The sequence below is a fragment of the Panthera tigris genome, chromosome X, assembly GCF_018350195.1.
Source record: "Panthera tigris isolate Pti1 chromosome X, P.tigris_Pti1_mat1.1, whole genome shotgun sequence".
In the NCBI taxonomy this organism is placed as follows: Eukaryota; Metazoa; Chordata; class Mammalia; order Carnivora; family Felidae; genus Panthera; species Panthera tigris.
In genome coordinates, this window is record NC_056677.1 from 27,010,171 (window position 1) to 27,030,177 (window position 20,007).

A 20,007-nucleotide genomic window follows, 5' to 3' on the forward strand; every position below is an offset into this window, starting at 1 on the left:
TCAAAATATCAGAACGGTAGACGAATTTTTCTTTAGTTCAGGTATGGCGACGGGCTTCAATTTTCAGAGTAGAATCCTACTAGGGCTTGCCTTTGAAACCGTTGCATTGTGACAGTGAGGGCTGCTGCAAGGGAGGCTGCCTGCTTCAATCACAGCTCTCCACCTCTGTAGCCACAGCTTGATGACTGCCTCACCAGGCTCACCAGCTCGCTTCTGATCTTAGGCACATAGACTCCCAAAGGGTTTATGGAGCAAGGAGATCCTGCTCAAATTATCCAATGCCTCTTTATGTCTATTTTCACCCTCTCTTCCTAAAAGGCGATTGTAAGTGATAAGCCAACTATTACCACTCAGTAGTGATAACATATTAGACATCAGGGGCAGATCTCCATTTTATATGCTTCCTGACGTTTAAATGTTTTTTACTGTTTATTCCTTTCTTGAGAGAGAGACACACACACACAGAATGAGTGGGCGAGGGGCAGAGAGAGAGAAGGAGCCACAGAATCCGAAGCAGGCTCCAGGCTCTGAGCTGTCAGCACAGAGCCCGACGTGGGGCCTGAACTCATGAACCATGAGATGACGACCTGAGCTGAGGTCAGACGCTTAACCGACTGAGCCACCCGGGCAGCCCTACGTTCTCTGACTTTTAGAAGAATTAAAAATTGTAGTTCCATTAAAAAAGGGGATATACTTTGCAATTGTCTTTTTAGCTTTTCATAGTAAAACAGAATATGAAAACCTGTTCCCTGTGTACTATTTTCATTATTTTCATTTTCTGCCTGTTGGCTTATATGATCTTATTGGTCAATTCCTAATGACAGGTGTCTCCCTTTCTGATCTTTACAGTGTCTTCTTGATTTGCCTTAGCCACATAGAAGACAATGGGCAGAAGAGAACATATGTGAGGTCATCTACAAGAGTAAGTGCTATGCATGCACATCCTAACTCTGTGATTTTGAAGAGGAGTTTCTGAACTTCTCTGGCCTTCAATTTTCTCACCTGTAAATAGGGAACGATAGTATAATTAACTAATTAATTTATTTATTTTTAATGTTTTATTTATTTTTAAGACAGAGAGAGACAGAGCATGAGTGGGGATGGGACAGAGAGAGAGAGGGAGACACAGAATCCGAAGCAGGCTCCAGGCTCCGAGCGGTCAGCACAGAGCCCGACGCGGGGCTCGAACTCACAAACCGTGAGATCGTGACCAGAGCCAAAGTCGGACGCTCAACCGACTGAGCCACCCGGGTGCCCCAATATATATATATATATATATATATATATATATATATATATATAATTTAATTCCTGAACATATAACACAAACAAAAACATCAGTTTCTATAGATAACGGCTGAGCCATTTTTATCATGACATTTTAGAAAGACAATTCAAAAGCAAAATTTTTATTTTAAAAGTATGACAAGGAGAGCGATTATAACACCATCTTGTCTTTGTTTTAGGTATTTAAAACACATTACTTATTTTGACGATGAAATTGATTTCTTTTATCCTTTCATATTCTCTTTTGCAACTCTTTTCATCTCTTATTTTTAAGCCCCTTGCTTTTCTAAGAGCTATAAAACCCTAATCACTCTTGCCATCACTTTAAGATTCTTGTAGGTTTTAAGATTTCTCATATGCCAACTTGCAGAGTCTTCTTGTCCTTATCAAATTTATCACTATATGCCTGTCATCTCTTCTTCCCCTCTTCCAACTCAAGGGTCCAGTCCAAACTCTTTTCCCTTGTTAATTCCTCTCCACCAGTTAACCATTCTGTTTCAAGATCTGCTAGATTCGTAGAATCCTCAATTTTTGGAGACGAAAAGCAAATCGCATAGCATACCGAATACCTTATGGGTAAGACCACAGCCTTCAAGAGCAGCTACGTGAATTCTATATTTCCCATAGTCAAACCAAGAATTGGGAACGTCATCATTAGAAATTCCTACATCTTCTATGTTCACCCCAAGGAGAAAATCTCAGTGGCCACATGTACCTACCACGTGAAAGAAATAATTGCTTCCAACGGAGCTAATGATAAGCCTATAAAATCCTATGGGACTTTCTAACATTCTTGTCATGTAAACAAAAATCTTGTCCTCATAGCAGCTCAGGTCCTTTGGAGAAGTAGCTACGGCAGAGTCTGGCTAAAAACTCACTAGCTCACTTTTCCCATTTACTCTTCCTGATGTTAAATTGGGAGCATGTTCTGCTCAATGGGATGTGGGTGGAAGTGATGATGTACATAATCTCCAGGCCTGTCCATAGAACCCCCTGGGTAAACTGGCCACGTTTTCTCTCACTCTCCTGCAGTGACCTGGGGCAGCCATGAGTGCAAGCTGACAGTTTCACAAAATTGGAAAAGCCTGGATTCCTCAAGTCACTATTTATGAGAGCGCTCCCAGGAAGGACTCTTCAACCTGCACTGTACTATGACACAACCAAGGAATTAATCATTATATTAAATTCTTGAGAAATCAGGGTTTATTTTTTAAATGAACCTAGCACAAACACATATGCTATGTAGCTCGGCACAGCCTAAACACTGACTAATTTAGAAATGGAAGCCACTTCATCCAAGAAAACCACAATGTAAGGCTCTTTTTCTCAGATGACATAGCTAATTTGTGATTCAGACAATTGTTTAGCAGAAGGCCTTTTTCCACCAGAAAAAAAAAAGTCTATAGAGGGTTTTAATCAAAAATTCAATCTAATCAAGTTCCCACTGTGCTACTTCTCTGCTTAGCATTTAAGGTCTTTCCCAACTGACCCATAAATATGAGGTTGGAGAGAATTAAATGCATCGAAAGCACCACGCGTGATGCTTGATAAAACATGGCCATTAAACAAATATTATTTCCTGTCCCAGTTCTCTTTCTTGTATCCCAGAGAGCTCTAGATCACGAGATGGACAGATACATGATGGAGTTTTGGGGGGAAAGAAGAGGAAGAAGAGAAGGAAGACAAAGAAGTAGAGAGATTGGTCTGGAGGCCAAAGACCTGGAGGAGAAAGTGAGAGTACACCTTACCCTTGCCTTACCTCACACATCTCCTCCCTTCTCCACTCAGGGCCCTACTTAGGAAGGAGTAGACCTGTTCCTTTTTCTACGAAGGAAGTAATCCCAACCCACTGCCTTCATGCTACCACATAAGTATGGACATCAGCTATGAAGCGATCTCAAAAAAATGGTGTGCTATGAAAAGCAGCCTATGATATCCAGATTAAACAAAATTAATTGTAAGTTTGCTATCAGCCATCAATTTTCCTCTAATCTCTACCTTGACTGAAAAGTCTACTGTTCATTTCAGCCTAAACGCAATTTTCTTTTCATACACTTACCTTAAAAATCATTCCATTTTCATCCGTATTATAATTTTATCCAGTACAACTGGTATTTTCTTTTAAGGACATATCTGTGATACTAACCTTGGTTTCTGTGATTTTCTTTTGGATCGCATCCATTGTGTAGGGAGTCTCCTTCCATGACTCCAGCTTGGCTCTGGCCTGCCCCAGCACCTGCTCAGCTTCTTCTTTAGCTTCCAGCCATTGTGTGGAATCCTTTAACATTTCATTCAACTGCTGCCTCCGGTTCTGAAGGTGTTCCTGTACTTCATCCCACTGACTCTGAATTCTTTCAACTGGAATACAAGGAAAAAAATGAATATATAGGAGTGAATGCAGGTCTGGAGAAGACATCTGAATTTTAACATTCAAAGATTGCCCCACTCTTTCTATCACTCATTTAAAACATCGTTCATCGTGTTACAGCTAGGATGAGGGACAATCGAATTCCTTTCTTGTTCAGCGGCAAACAGGAGGTTAAGTTATCTTCCTGAAGGTGACCTAGAACATCAGTAGTATATGTAAATATTCAGCTCTGTCTGTTCCCAATCCCCAGAGTCAAATATGAATAATCATTTAGAAAGGTACGATAGCAGAACGCCTGAATTGCCTTGCCCTTAGCACTTCAGAGCCCAACAACCTGACTTCTGACACTGGCATTGGAAATTCATTCCTTAAAGGCTTTGTGGGGCCCCAGAGAATTTGTTTTGCCATCTGAGTGGCCGGCCAGATCTACCAGGGAGTTGATGGTTTCCGTCACCCCACCTCCCAGGAGCAGCCTGTAAGGAAGAAGCAATGGTAGGTATCGGGGCATGAATATTTGAGTCCCATTCATACCAGGGTATGTAACTGGGGAGCATGTGTTTTACAAGGGTTCCAGAGTTTTCCTAGTGGGATAAAGCTCCAGTGACCCAAAGAAGGAACCTGCTTGATAATGCACCATCTTTTATTGACTTGCCTACCTGCCTTACTGGCTGTTTCCCTCAACTCCCAAATAAACCATGCACTCTCAAAACCTTTTCCTGGGGTCTTCTTCTGAGGCAACCCAAGAGCAGATAGGCATCCTGGAAATGTAACAATTATCTAAGGATCCATGCTGATTATATTTTGTAAGACAGCCTTATCCTGAGGCAATTGTTTTGGTATCGTTGTGAGCCCAAGATGGAGATGCCCTATTAATTCTTCTCTGAAGTACTTGATTTTAATATATTAAAAACAAACATACCACATCGTCTTTTTCTTTTAAGGACCACATTAACTTTTCTTGAAGCTCATTTCATAAAATACAAACAATGCCCTAGAAAATAAGTAACAAAACCACTCCCGACTTTATCCCATGAGGAAAACCTGACAAATATTCTAGATGTTTCCTTAAGTCTCGATGAATACCATACATAGGCGGTTACCAAATCCTCTCATACAGAACTCCTTCCCACTTTTTACATATTCCCACTGCAAAGCTCTGTCATTTTGCACCTACATACCTGCAAAAGACCGTATGGCCCCACTGCTTCGAGTCTGTTTTGTAACACAACTTCTACACTACAGAGAGAGCAATAACTAATATAAATATGATCACCCCAATCCCTCATTTAAACCCTTCAATGCCTCCCTACTGTCCTCTGAAATATCTTAGCTTGACATACATGTTCCTCTGTGATCTGGCCTGGGTAATCTAGGAGATTTATTTACAAAGGAACAAATTACAACATAATCAGCGTATACGAAAGTCACCAAAAATAATACAGGAAATTGGACCTTGCGGCATTGGAGCTGTTGGCTACATCTGGGACCAAGAATTCAGGGGAGGGAGAAGTGTCCAGAAGCTGGGAATCATCAGGAGAAACCACCTTGAGAGGCGCGGTAATCTTTTCTCAAGGGACACTGTCAGCCTGACGCAACTTCCCTGGAAGGAACCAGGAGAATAAATACCCTGATCTCACTTTGCCCTCGCTCTCTTCGCTTTTCCTAACAGGTCTCCCGAGTGGGTAAACCAACCGGAAGGCAGAGAGCATGGGAGCCCAATGGTGACACAGATCTGCCCCTCAGAGTAGAGACCACAGGAGAGAAGGGCAAGGGGGGTTATGGATAGAGATAAAATGTACACAGAACAGTACTGTAAAATTGCACTTCACGACGTTAAGTTTAGACCTTCTTCGTTAACCGTGTTGTTGGCTCCATTAAGTTAGGAGAACTCAGGAGTTAAAGAAGTGCTTGAGATTTTCTGTAAATAAGCATCAGAACTAGACAGAACCTACAAGACTAGTGATTGTGACATGAAATCAAGAATCTGGGACCTGGAGTAGGCCAAACCAAGTAAGTGGCCTTCATTATGCATGATTGGGTTTTTAAAAATTTTTTTTTAACATTTTATTTATTTTTGAGACAGGGAGAGACAGAGCATGAACAGGGGAGGGTCAGAGAGAGGGAGACACAGAATCTGAAACAGGCTCCAGGTTCTGAGCTGTCAGCACAGAGCCCGACACGGGGCTCAAACTCACAGACCGTGAGATCGTGACCTGAGCCGAAGTCGGCCACTTAACCGACTGAGCCACCCAGGCGCCCCTACGCATGATTGTTTTTATTGGGTTTGTTTCTGTTTGCGTGTGTAACATGTGAACCTCTGTTTTAAATGTCAGTCTCTCTCTCTAATCTTTGAGCCCTATTCTGTTTTGTGTGTTTGTTTCATCGCTGTTGTTGCCCCACAAGGTAGTGCGGTACCTATCATAGTTGAGATTTACAGTTATTATTTATTTATTTGTAACAGGCTTTAAGTAATCTCTATACCCAACGTGGGGCTCAAACTCACAACCTCGAGATCACAAGTTGCATGGTCCCCTGACTGAGTCAGCCAGGTGCCCTGAGATTTATAATTATTAAGTAGTCTTCTATTTAATCTTTAGTTTGCAAAATTACTAGTATAAATGCTCTTATAAGAAAGCTGTGGAAAATATAAATAAATACGTCTTAACATGTTCTGAAATATTTCTCCATCAATCATAGAAATAACTGATATTCCAATTACGAACCAATTTTTCCACTTATCATAGCAGGTTATTTTATTATGCATACTTGGCACCTTTTTTTCTTAGCCCATTTTTATATACTATATGTATTTGAAAATAATAAAATTGGCTTTCCTTAAAAAGTCTCTGATTCCAATTTGCCTTTGCATTAATCAGCCTTGATTAGTGACATTTTATTACGCTAGCAAAATTGTAAATGCCTCGTATTTTTGATATAAACATGGTAAGCCATTTGCAATCATGCCAGTGAATATTTCATACATCTTAGAGTTCATTTCAGTAGGGCAGACATAATCTTTCTATTTGAATAGGCCCTCCTATGAGGAAGAAGTAAGATAGTTCTTCCTATTATATGGGTATGTATGTCTTCATTGAGGCAAAAGGAGGAAACTTTCATAACCCAGATCATTATTTCAATCATACCATTTGAATGTTTGTTGAGTCACAGCAATCAAAGTGCTCATCCCAAAGGGGTCGTGCGTGTGCAATGTGGCAAGATAAAATGGTTCTTTGGTGTGTGCATCCCACTAAGGGTGTGCTTTCTCATCCTTGACCTTCAACTGTATGCGATCATCAGGTAATACTTAACTAAATAAATGTACAGGCTACAGACTCACTCAACCATCCATCTATCCCTCCAAGCACCCCAAACCAACAGTCTGTTCGTCTAGACTGCCAGTCACCATTTTATTTACCATCTGCTAGACACCGGGCATTATGCTAAGTGGTGGGGAAACAAAGCAGTCAAGACAGATTCCCCGGTTTCTAGTTGGTGCCTGTTATATAAAGGTGTTGGCCACTGTCTACCCAAAGAACAAAGGATGGACGGTTCTGGGGAAAAGATAATGAGTTCAATCTTAGGCCTATCCGTTGGGAGGTTTTAGTCACTTGGACTGAAGGTGCAATGGCACAGCTGTGTATTTTGGGAGAGAAATCCCAGATTATAAATTACTGCAGAGAAGCAGTGAAGACATCAATGTGAATGCATTCTCATTGATACGGTATGCAAATCGATCGAACAGAACAGAGGGTTAAAGATGAAGTCCTGGAAAATGCAGGACAGAACATAAAGACAGAACAAAGCCGAGGTAGCCAGTAAGACGAATGAATGGCTAGAGAGGTAGGGGGAATGCTTGCAAAGGGTACTGTCATAAAGACACGGGCAAGAAAGGATTTCAAAGACGCCAGAGTGGTTGACACTTTTAAATGCCATAAATGTCACAACAGGTAATAAAAATCAGAGTAATCAACATTTATCTGAATACCTCCACTGATTGAAGGACTATTTTAAGTTCTATACGAGCGTTAATTCATTTAATCAACATGATGATCTTATGAGGTAGGTATTACTGTTTATGCTGCTGCTGCTGCTGTTGTTGTTGCCACTTCTCCTCCTTGAACGGAGGAGGAAACAGACTGCTTGAAAGGAGGGCCATAAGGTCATATCGATAGGGAGTGCAGGCGCCAGGGCTTGGAACCAGTCAGACTCCCCAAAGCCCATGCCAAAAGTATCCACTGGCTCTGATCACGCAGAATTCCCTGAAGACCATACGGAAAATTTTTTGTGGGTGACAAGTGGGAGGTGCGTTTTTCGCTGTCTCCCAGAGTTCACTCATCAGGGTTGAATGCAAGTGGCCCACGGCAATCCCTTGCTCCATCATTGGCCCAATCGTTGGCTTCTTTCCCTATTTCCCGCTCCCACTCTCCTACGGGTATTTCAGGGGATCACCTCACAAGTAAGAACACTTTCACTCAAATCATTGTTTAAAGGTTATCCCTCCGGGAAAAGGTACTCTGAGAATTTTATTCATTAAAAACAAAAACAAAAACGAAAACAAAACGTAGGGCTTGCTACCTGGTACACTTTCAGTAACTATCCGTCAAGTGAATTGTACATGCAGACTATTTTAATTATCCATGCTTCCTTTTGCTAATGATGCAAATATTCCACTTCTGAAGTTAATCTTTGCCCCGGACCTTGAGTCTTGCTTCCTTAGAAGGAATCACTGTCTCTTGACTGCATTTCAAGTTTACATAATTTGAACAATGGCTTAAGAATTATGCTCATTGTCACTTCTCATCAGGGAAATGCAAATCAAAACTACAATGAGATATCACCTCACACCTGTCAGAAAGGCTAGAATCAACAACTCAAGAAGCAACAGGTGTTGGCGAGAATGTGGAGAAAAAGGAGCCCTCGTGCACCGTTAGTGGGAATCCAAACTGGGGCGGCCGCTGTGGAAAACAGGATGGAGGTTGCTCAAAGAGTTAAAACTAGAACTACCTTATGATCCAGCAGTCGCATTACTGGATAGTTACCCAAAAGGCACAAAAACACTAATCCAAAGGGATATATGCGCCTCTAGGTTTACAGCAGCATTATTCACAGCAACCAAGATATAAAAGCAGCCCAGGTGTCCATCAAGAGACAAATGGATAAAGAAGATGTGGTATATAGAGGCAATGGGATATTATTCAGCCATAAAAAGAATGAAATCTGGCCATTTGCAGCAACATGGATGGATCTGGAGAGTATAGGCCTAAGTGAAATAAGTCAAAGGAAGGAAGACAAATACCATAAGATTTCACTCATATGTGGAATTTAAGGGAAAAAAAGAACAGCAAAGGGGAAAAAAAGAAGAGAGACAGAGAGACAGACTCTTAACTATAGAGAATGAACTAACGGCTACCAGAGGGGAGAGGGGGGCGGGGGAGGGGAGGGGTGAAGCGGCCGGTGGGGACTGAGGAGGGCACTTAATGCTGAGGAGCAGAGGGTGTTGTATGGAAGGGTTGAATTCATATACTATACACCCGAAACTAACATAATACTGTATGTTAAGTGAAATTAAAATAAGAACCTAAAAAAAAGAATTGCACATTTCACTCTTTATTTTCCTCTCATTCTTCATGATCTCTACTTGAAACAAACAAATATTCTCTGGGCATCCTTTCTGATTGAATGCCTCTGCATCAGCCATATTTTTTGGCATAGAACATCTTCAATATCGTATCTACTAGAACATCCTCCTCTGATAAAAAATCCTTAAATTAAAAGCTATGTTGGCGTGTGTGGGAGATTCTTGTGAGCCAAAACGAATCAATGCTGTTTCTTTCTCTGGTATCCTTAAAATAAACCAGAGATCAGACAGAATCTGTTGGCATATCTTTTCACCTCAGTCGGTATTTTTAATTAAATCTGAGGTGGCATAGTATAGAAAAGTATATGTATATATCCGATAAGGGTATTTTTATGGGCATTTTCAAAGTTTAAAGGATACTGAGTTCCAGAGGCTAATAACAACAATAAAATATCATATTGTTATTAACATAAGTACAATGAAACAAATACTAGAAAGCGAATCAACACATGTATCAACTCTTGTGAAATAACTACCCGAATGGGAGAATCCATTGTGCAGAGCAGAAATTTTGGACAGATTATTTCCTTTACAAAAGGATTCACCATAAGATTTCTTTAAACAGTCAGCCTGTTAGATATATTTAAAATATTATTTGATTTGGTGGTGCCCGGGTGGCTCAGTTGGCTAAGCATCTGACTTAGGCTTAGGTCGTGATCTCACGGTCTGTGAGTTTTGGCCCCGCGTCGGGATCCGCGCTGACAGTTTGGAGCCTGGAACCTGCTTGAGATTCTGTGTCTCTCTCACTCTCAGCCCCTCCCCTGCTCACCCTCTGTCTCTGTCTCTCTCTCTCAAAAATAAACATTAAAAATTCTTTTAAAATATATTATTTATTTTGTATTCCACTCCCAAGTACACATCCCAGACAAATGCATACTTGTATTCACCAAAAGACATGTCCTAAATTGGAAGATTCCCCTAACTGCAAAGTACCCAAATTCCCCTCTACTATAAAATGGATAAATACAGTGGATAAATATAATGGATAATTTTGCCAATAGATAAATGGATAATGGATAAACTTACCAATAGAACACTATCTAGCAACAACAATAACTCAACTTATGCAATATTATGTATTAATCTCATTTATGTAATATTATCTATTAATCTCATAAACGTATCGTTGAGGGAAAGACAGCAGCCAAAAAACAAGGGCATACTGTTTTATTTCATTCGCATAACATAGAAAAACACGAAGAAGTAAGATGACTGTAGACGTCAGGATACCAGTTAGCCTAGTGAGACTGGTAGTCACGGAAAGAGACATGACAGGCGCTTCTGAACTTCCCGTTTCTTGATTTGAGTGCTGTTTACACAGTTGTATTTAGCGTGTGCAAACTCACCAACCCAAACATCTATAACATGTACATTTTCCCTAGGCATAGTGTACTTCAATACAAATTTAATGAAGTATGATTTGGCTCGCAAAATATATTCGACATACAACGTTGGAGAATTCATCTTTTCAAAAGGGTTGCAACCTGAGAAGCACGCGTCCCTGGGAGACATGAGTAACGAGAGATGCGATGGCTCTGCTGAGGACACAATACAATTTACGTCTTAGGTTGGTGTGATAAAGAACAGAAACACTGGTCAGTGAACCAGACTAGACTCCCAGAAACAAATCAGCACACGGAGACTAATGAAGCAGATATTTGGTTATTTACCAACAGCAACGGAGCCCTGCGGTTGATGGATATCGCTGTCCTAAGAGCAGACCCTGCAGAACCATAGGCAAAAGAAAACTTGGGCAGTGGGGTATATATTCCATTTTGTCAAGGAGTGAAAGTTAGCTGAAAATGTGTAGCTCATCAAAGAGGAGCCGTTTGGGATCTGGCCCACTGGACATCAGATGGACCTGTTCATTGTCCATGCCTGGGCAACAATTCAAACCGCAGAATTTCACCACACTTGCAACACTGCATTCGGGATATTACTGAGAGACCAAAGATATACTACAGCAATGGACTTGGTCACTAGAGCCCATACTGTTAGATTTACATTTATACCGGATTCATCTGACATGCAAAAGTGAAATAATAATAAAATATATGCATATAAACTCAGACAATCTGTGCACGTTGGTAATTGAAGAGCTGCCCGAATGTGTGCATTTCTCTTTTCCGAGGGCCGTCATGGAAAGCTTCTCAACTGATCTGTCCAGTAAGTAGATGCTGGATAATGAAGGGAAATAAATAACCAATGCTAAGACTCAGGGTGACAGACTGGGACTCGGCATGTGTCCTGATTTACAGATCTCCAGAAGTGTCAAATTGGAAACTCAGCAATCATGTCAAGAACCACAATACTGCAGAGAAAGAAACAGTTCAGTTGATTGAGTACTAACCAATCTTTCACTTCATGTTTTTGAGCTAGCTATGTTTGATTATCGATATACATTCTTGACTGATATAAATTCCCACAACATCTCTCCTAGGGAAAAATGTTATTTACAAAAGCGAAATGCTTGCCTTTTTGAATATACATTGCTACGGAAGAAACAACAGCTCTGTTGCCATTTCTGCACTGGATTTACAACCTGAGAAAGTTCCTGTGAGTAAGTTTTAGAAGGAAACCTTGATTGGCAGTTAGTAATGGGTTATAGCCCTAGATTCGTGACGAAATTTAACTGGCAAAAGTTGACTGACCACAACTTCAATTTTCTCAACTGCAAAACCGAAATAATGACAGTTGCACAACCGAAGGACTTTTGTGCAGATAAAATCCAACAATGAATAAAAGCATAGCGGACCATAGTAAAGCAAGGTGTTGCTGCTTCTCTGTACAGAGACTAAACAACGGATTATAGTCATCAGCAAACATTTGTGATCTGCAATGTGGAGCACACTATATACCTCAATGGTTCCACAGAGCACTTAAGTGTTCCAGGTAAAAAATGCCAAGCTGGAAGAGTGACATTGCAGGCAAATGGGTCACAAATGAGTTAAGAAGGCAGATATTTAACTACGGTCAACTGTAAGCAAAATGACTCCAACTGAAGTTAAGATAATGAGTTCTGATAGTTAAAAACGGGAAAGAGATGTGGGAACCATAACAGACTGTTTCCTGCAGCTAAAATAGTCAACAGAATGTTAGGGATGATCAAGAAGGGAACTTAGGAAGGAAGGAAGGAAGGAAGGAAGGAAGGAAGGAAGGAAGGAAGGAAGGAAAGAAGGAAGGGAGGGAGGGAGGAGGGAAGGAAAAGAAACCGCCATTATTATACTCTTATACGAAGTTCGGGTACATCTATACCTTGAGTAATGTGAGCATATCTTAATGTTTGATATTCAAAGACTTATAAGGAACCAAGGTAAGTGAAAATAATAACCCAAATTATACAGAATATTAATATTTGTTTCATCTGACTTCACATGGCATTTAAACACGGTTCTGTAGAAAAGTGATTTATAGTTAAGCTCTTCAAGGAGGTATCTCAACTTAAACCATTAAGAAGGGGGAGAAACAAATACACTGACCAGGAAGTCAAATGTACCTAGGGTAAATGGACATGCGCTGTATTTAGGAACAGGGCATAAGGGGTGTGGTTGGTATGTAAACATAGAATAAAATGTCTGGGACATTTCAGACCAAAAACCTGAAAAGAGAAGGGAGTTATAGGCACATGATTAAATCCTAGCCACTATGACTGATTTGAATATCTGCTCCTTCTCTAAATCCTAAAAAGCTAGAATTCAAGAACAGCCAAACACTTAGTTGAAATTCACAGAAGACAGGCCTACCTAGAATAAATGACCAAGTTAAAAATATTTTATGATAGTAGTCTAATGTTTGTTAGATCGGACATGGCAAAGATCGTAATTTAATGCTATGTTCACACCCAGTTTACTCTCTGCAAGGTGAGGATAACAAAAACAAGAAGACTGATAATCTGTGAAGATTAAGGAAATAATGGACAAAAGGCACTGACCAGAGCGCCTGGCCCCTAACTCACTATTACAGGGGTAAAGATAGGGAACTATGTGCTTTCATAATGCCAGTGAAGTTCTTAAATCCTGAGCCACAAGGCAGAAGTGAGCAGACTAGATGATCCCTGAGGTTCTTACCAGCTCTAACAGTCTGTGAAATACATGTTTCCTGATGTTTCTGTCAGAGATAGAGGCTCACCTTCCAATGTTATTGAGAAGAACTCAGTCAGCTCAGTGACTGGATGAACAAAAAGAATATCAACAGCCATTCCCCTGGATGGGCTATTAGTACGATTCAGCCTAACAATCTTAAAGTCAGCTGTGTTGAAAATTCAGTCAAAATAAACTCAAGCCAACCTACACAAAGGTTCCTTTCTTCTGAAAAAAACTTTTCATTGAGGTAAAACTGATCTATAATGTTATATTAGCTTCAGGTGTACATGATAATTTGATATTTGTATATACTGAAAAACCATCATCATACTAAGTCTAGTCGACACTCAAAAGTTGTTTCTATTCTGGAGTGATTGTATTTTTCTGTATCTTGATAGAGGCACGGGTCACGCTAGTGTAGCCATTCGTCAACACTCACCGAATGGCACACGCAAGACTTGTGCATTTGACTATGCAAATTTTGCCACAGACAAACAAATAAAAGAATTGTAAATGAATATTGAGCTCTAGTTGATGATACGCGTGTTGTAGCGTTTAGGGGTAAAGGGTACTGATGCCTTCAAACTTTGAAATGAATCAAAAAATAATCGGGATTGATGGGAGGCTACAGGGACGAAGAATCTAGCAGAATCTAGATGGTGAGTTCATGGCTATTCAATGCACAGTTCCGTCAGTTTTTCTGTGTATTTGAATTTTTCAGAATAAAACATTACAGAAAATGCTCTCTCACAGCAAGCACGAGGCAGCATATTATTTAGGCAGCTTTTTAAGTCACTAAGACCACTTTCCAATAAAGAAAATAATACCATCTGTGGAATATGTAAGTTGAGAAGATAGTAAATAGCATTTATAGGAATGGAAATGGCAAATGGAATTCAGGCAGATCTCTTAGTTTCATAATCAACAGGCTGTCAAAGACCGTAATACCTCATTTAAAGTGTGCCAAACATTCTTTTTTTAAATATAATTTATGGTCAAACTGGCTTCCACACAACACCCAGCGCTCATCCCAACAACTGCCCTCCTCCATGCCCATCACCCGCTTTCCCCTCTCCCCCCGCCCCCGTCAACCCTCAGTTTGTTCTCTGTATTTAAGAGTCTCTTATGGTTTGCCTCTCTCCCTCTCTGTAACTTTCTTTTTTCCCCCTTCCCCTCCCCCATGGTCTTCTGTTCAGTTTCTCAAGATCCACATAGGAGTGAAAACATATGGTATAAGGTATCTCTCTTTCTCTGACTGACTTATTTCACTCAGCTTAACACCCTCCAGTTCCATCCACGTTGCTGCAAAGGGCCAGATTTCATTCTTTCTCATTGCCAAGTAGTATTCCATCGTAGATATAAACCACATCTTCTAATAGAAAAAAATGAGTCTTCTGAAAAAAAGCTCATTCTCCAGTTGTGGTTATAAACCATAGGTAAGGGTGTGCTGATGCTCACACCGAAAGATGAGTTAAGGTCAAAGGAAAATTTTGCCACCAGTTGGGAGAGTCACAGATAATGAGGAAATACCAACATCACGTCCAAATGAAACACGTAAGCTATTTTGATCATTTAAAAGGCAGATGTTGAAATGTGACATTATGCGACCATTAAAATAAATTCCAAAAATGGCTTCCTTTAACAGGGGGAACCTACTGGTTGAGATGAAACCTTGAGGTTGAGGGAAAAAGCTTGACCTACAGTTCCGCACAAGTATTTCGGTGTATGATCCTAGGCCACTCACAAGACATGGAAAAGAAACTATAGACACAATAGATCACCGGACAATCCATCTGTCCCACTGGCCCCGGCTGTCAACTAATTAAGTGCCAAATGTAGCAAATAAAGTACTAACAACTCAAAAGGGTTCAGCAAGAGTTCACTAAAGTGGAGTAAAGGGTACCATTACAGTTCCAGCACCATGGATTTATTGCCGTGTCACTGGCACGCAACGCACACGGCAAAACCCATCCATCACTCCATTTTCACATCAAAATCGATGCATTTGTTGGAATGCGAATATTCTCAAAGATATGTAGAATAAAAAGGGCATTTTTCTCCCTGAACACACATTGAGTTTCGTCCCTACACCTTGTCACTCAAAGTTTTATTTGACAAGGTGCAGAAAATGCAAGTTATACTTGAGAAGCAAAGAGGGCTCACTTCTATCTTTACGAGCACATTTCGTAGGCTAGCCATTCAAGTCAAGGAATAAAATAAATATAAAATAATTCCTCGAATAGAAACACTGGGCTAAAAGGCGAAACACCAGATACCATCTACCGGAGGACTATTCTGTCTTTCTCGTCTTCCTCACCTCCTTCCCTTCAGGCATAGGTGTCCTTCCTACCCAAGCCCGATTCCCTCCCTGTACTCAGTATTCCAGTTTCTTCCACCTCCCAAAAGAAGGGATTCTATTTTTCACCGGCCCCGTATCTTCAATCTCAGTCCAGAACTTCATCTAAAAAGAAAACACAAAACCAAAAAGATTTTCTTTTGGCCCTAGCACCGTGTCTGGCCAATCTGATGTCTTTTCCTTCATAGAAGAGTGGTTTACATCAGCGTGACTTAAGGGATGGTTTGTGTACCCGCAGTGTCAGTATCACCTGGGAGCCTGCAAGAACTGTAGTCAGGCTCTACCCAAAACCTAACTCATCAGATTCTACGTTTTTAAAACTAGATTCCAATGGTGATTTATGTGCACATTAGAAGTTGAGAAGCTCTAGTCATGCACTACTCTTAGTCACTACATTTTGACTTTCGCCACTGAAATTGCAGATAATAGCTGAAATGGAAATTGACATTGCCATTGAAATTGTGGTAGATAATAGGTATGATATTCAAGTTACTATAGCACTGGAGATTCTAAAGTCTTTATTTTTCCAGACGTCCCTTTAGAACCTGCCATCATTGATAAGCCCTCCTTGAAACTTTTTGATGACCATGGCATGGATTTTACCCGACCTTTCTGGCCATGCCTCAGCGTCCTCTGCTTATCTCTTAGATGTTGCTATTCCCTATGAGTCTCTTTTTGCTCTTCTTTCCTTTTTCCCTGACATATTCTCTCCCTGGTGAGTTCGCCTATGTATATTGCTTCCTTTACCACCTTTACAATGATCATAGTCAAATCTGTTTCAACCTAAGAACTCTCTCCCAAACGCCATGTTCACATAGTCAAATGTCTACTAAATCCCTTTTGAATATTCAGTGTATCCAAACATTGATCACATCCTCCCCACCCTTCTCCCCTAATCGCTGACACACATCTGTTCCTCTACCTCGTCATTCAAAGAGAAACGTACAAATCATCCTTGATTTCTCTTTCTTCCTTATCCTTTAACCAAGATGCCAAGCCATTCATTCAACCTCCTTAATCGCTCTTCTAACCTATCATCCAGCTGTCGCTTCCCAAGCCTGTTTTAATTAAAAGCCTCCCGATGTTCTCTCTTATTTACTGAATCATAGCCTTGTCTGTGCAATTGAATCAACACGGGTGATTTGAAAAATACCAATGTCTGGGCTCTATTCCCAAAGATTTTTATTTAATTGGTTTGGGGTGGAGTCCAGGCACTTGCAGTTTTTTAAAAGCCCCCACCTCCTAGCGATTCTCGTGTGCAGCTAGGACCGAGAACCATTGCTCTAACACTGGTCTTTTACACTCCACATGAATCTTCAATACTGTGGTTGCAGAAGGCTTTTGAAGATGAAAATCTGAGTCTGTCATCATTTATTAAAGTCCTCTAATGTCATTCTTCCATTGCTTTCAGAACAAAATCAAAACGCTTTACCTGACTTATAAGACCTTTTCCAGCTTCTTGACTTCCATTGCCCATTGAGTACCCTCTACTGTAGCTCTATAGCCACATGAGAGTCCCCTACATGCATAATGTGATGCATGTCTCACTCGTGTCTGTGCCTCGCCTCAACCCAGATTATTCTCCACCCTTGTCCGCTCGGCAGCGCTCTGCTCAGAAGCCACCATCACTGGTCATTTTTTTCCTGATCATTCTCTTTGGCCCCACCAAGCCTTGTTTCATGGGTTTGGGTACAGTACCCCACATTATGGTTCCTAGAGCACCCTGCTCTTATCTCTGAACACAGTGATTACACTATTTGGCAATGATCTATTTGCTGTCTATTTTACCCACTGGAAGGTGTTGCCTTCAGGAGACGAAATATATTTTTCTCATCGGGGCCCGGCACAAGTTTGGCACATAGGAAGGTGTACAGAAGTGTGCTGAAAGGGCAAACACACCTCTTATATCACACGCAAGAACGTAGGCGCTCCTGCAGACACAAAATTATTAAACAAAACAAATATATACAGGTAGGCAAGGTTATGAAAATAAAGTGCATGTTCAAATTTCTACTTTGTGAGAATGAGGCTTCTGTATTAAAGGGAAAAGAGGAAATGAATTATTGAAGTATAGTCTCAATGGACCCTTTCAAATACTTCTCCGGAAAAGCAATACGTAAGATCAAAAATAAAGATCGATCAGTTCTGGCTCGTTTAACGTATGTCCTGTTATTAGGCACAGGATCGCTGATGATAAAATACATTTTAGACCAAAGTTGTAGCAGCAGTGGTAGGAGTAGTAGTTGACTGAAAAGCCAACAGTAAAAGTGGATGAAGTCTCAAATTGCCCTTCCTAGGCTCCATTTTGAGATCATCTTTGCTTATTTAAACCTCAGCAGCGCATAAATGTTACAGTGAATAATGTGAGATACAGGGAGGTGAAAAGTAACCCTTCTGTGCTGATTCCTAGGGGCACATGTACCCCAGTGTTTACGGCAGCGCTTTCAACAATAGCCAAATCATGGAAAGAGCCCAAATGTCCGTCAACTGAGGAATGGATAAAAAGATGTGGTTTATATATACAATCGAGTATTACTTGGCAATGAGAAAGAATGAAATCCTGCCGTTGGCAGTGATGTGGATGGAACTGGAGGGTATTATGCTGAGTGAAATAAGTCATTCAGAGAAAGACCGGTATCATATGATTTCACTCATGTGTGGAATTTGAGAAACTTAACGGAAGGCCATGGGGGAAGGGAAGGGGAAAAACAGTTTCACACAGAGAGGGAGGCAAGCCATGAGAGACTCTTAAATACAGAGAACACACTGAGGGTGGATGGGGGGAGGGGGAGGGGGAATGGGTGACGGGCATGGAGGAGGGCGCTTGTTGGGATGAGCACTGGGTGTTGTGTGTAAGCGATGAATCAGTCATGGGAGTCTACCCCCAAAATCAAGTAACTCTATCTATCCTAATGATTCCAATTCAAGTGATAAAATAGTTTCGCACCAAATATGTAAATATGCTTTGAACATTAGTATAGCAACTCCTAAAGTGGTATAGAGGCTCCTAAAATGAAAGGCTTGAGTTTACGAGAAACAACACAAAAACAGTATACAGCTCCCACTATTTCTATTTACCTCTGGGTAAATCATAACTGTACGTCCGGGGAAGAAAGATCCAAGAGAGACACAATACCTTGGTGAAACATTTGGCTGAGAAATACAGAAGCAGAATAGTGTGACTGCCTTAATTTTAGAAGAAAATCTTCTTAAAAAGAATTTCCATAGTAAAAGAAGCAATAGAGAAATTTTAAATGAGGTAATCTATGTGAAAAGTGCTTTATAAACTGCAAAGCTGTCAGCAACCAGAAGGTACTATTATTATCTTCTTTAAAATATATTCCTTCCAAAACATATAAAATGGACGCCTTTTAACAAAAACATAAAGACACACAAACATTGCCAGAACTGGATATCCCACGAGATTATACTTTTGTTCTCCTAAGCTCTTATAAAGGGTTCTTATATAGATCATACGATGCGAATTTGTTTTTCTACATATATTCATTTACTTATCCCTTTGTCTATCCATTCATTTATTGCTAACTTCTTCTTCATAATCGATTATGTACTTGCGACGGAGTTAACACGTATTCAAAACCAAAGCTGCATAGGGAGTAATAAACATCTTATAAGTAAACTGCTTAATTCAAGATCCATATGCATTTGGCATTTGTGGCTTTAGGACACATCACTTATTTGAACGCATCATCTGTTAGAAAGAAAAGCTGAGAGAGGGGGTTTTCATAGCTTCTACGGGCCTTTTGAGTTACGGTAAGGATCCTGGTCTGTGTTGTCAGGGCAGTGGGGGTCCACTGGAAGGGTGCACGCAGGGAAGGGACACACCTGATCTGGGTTTGAAAAGATGAATCAGGCCGTGAATGGCAAAACAGATAGGGGCAGGGGGAGGGTCAAGAAAAGATGTGGAAAAAACAGAGCAACAAGCTGGGACAGGTGTCCGGGAAGAGCCTGATGGTGGCGGGTAGACTGAAAGAGAAGAACAAACTAGCAACATATTCGGAAGATGAAATGCCAAGGACTTTGCCTAAACTCTTCCCTCTGCATAGAATGCATTGCCTGGTAGGTGATAGGTACTTCACTGAATGCTTCTGTGGGAAAATGAACGGGATGAGATCAGCCTTGCAATTCTTTCAGGGGCTTTTAGAAGATCTGACCCTGGCATAGTATGAATTTTCCCTCTCACAGGAAAAGAGGGAGCTAACAGACTGGGACCACTATGACTGTTTCTCAGTAAGGTGTGCCTGGGTCGCTGTGC

At 40.7% G+C, this 20,007-nt stretch overlaps 1 protein-coding gene across 1 annotated transcript in view; it reads right to left on the bottom strand.

Annotated features, from left to right (window-relative positions):
- The window catches only part of DMD (dystrophin), a 1,614,661-nt gene that overhangs the window by 529,131 nt on the left and 1,065,523 nt on the right, over positions 1-20,007 (bottom strand). The window contains exon 49 of the mRNA XM_042974140.1: positions 3,434-3,645. Within this exon, the coding sequence (XP_042830074.1) occupies positions 3,434-3,645 (212 nt within the window). The remainder of the gene's footprint in view (positions 1-3,433; positions 3,646-20,007) is intronic.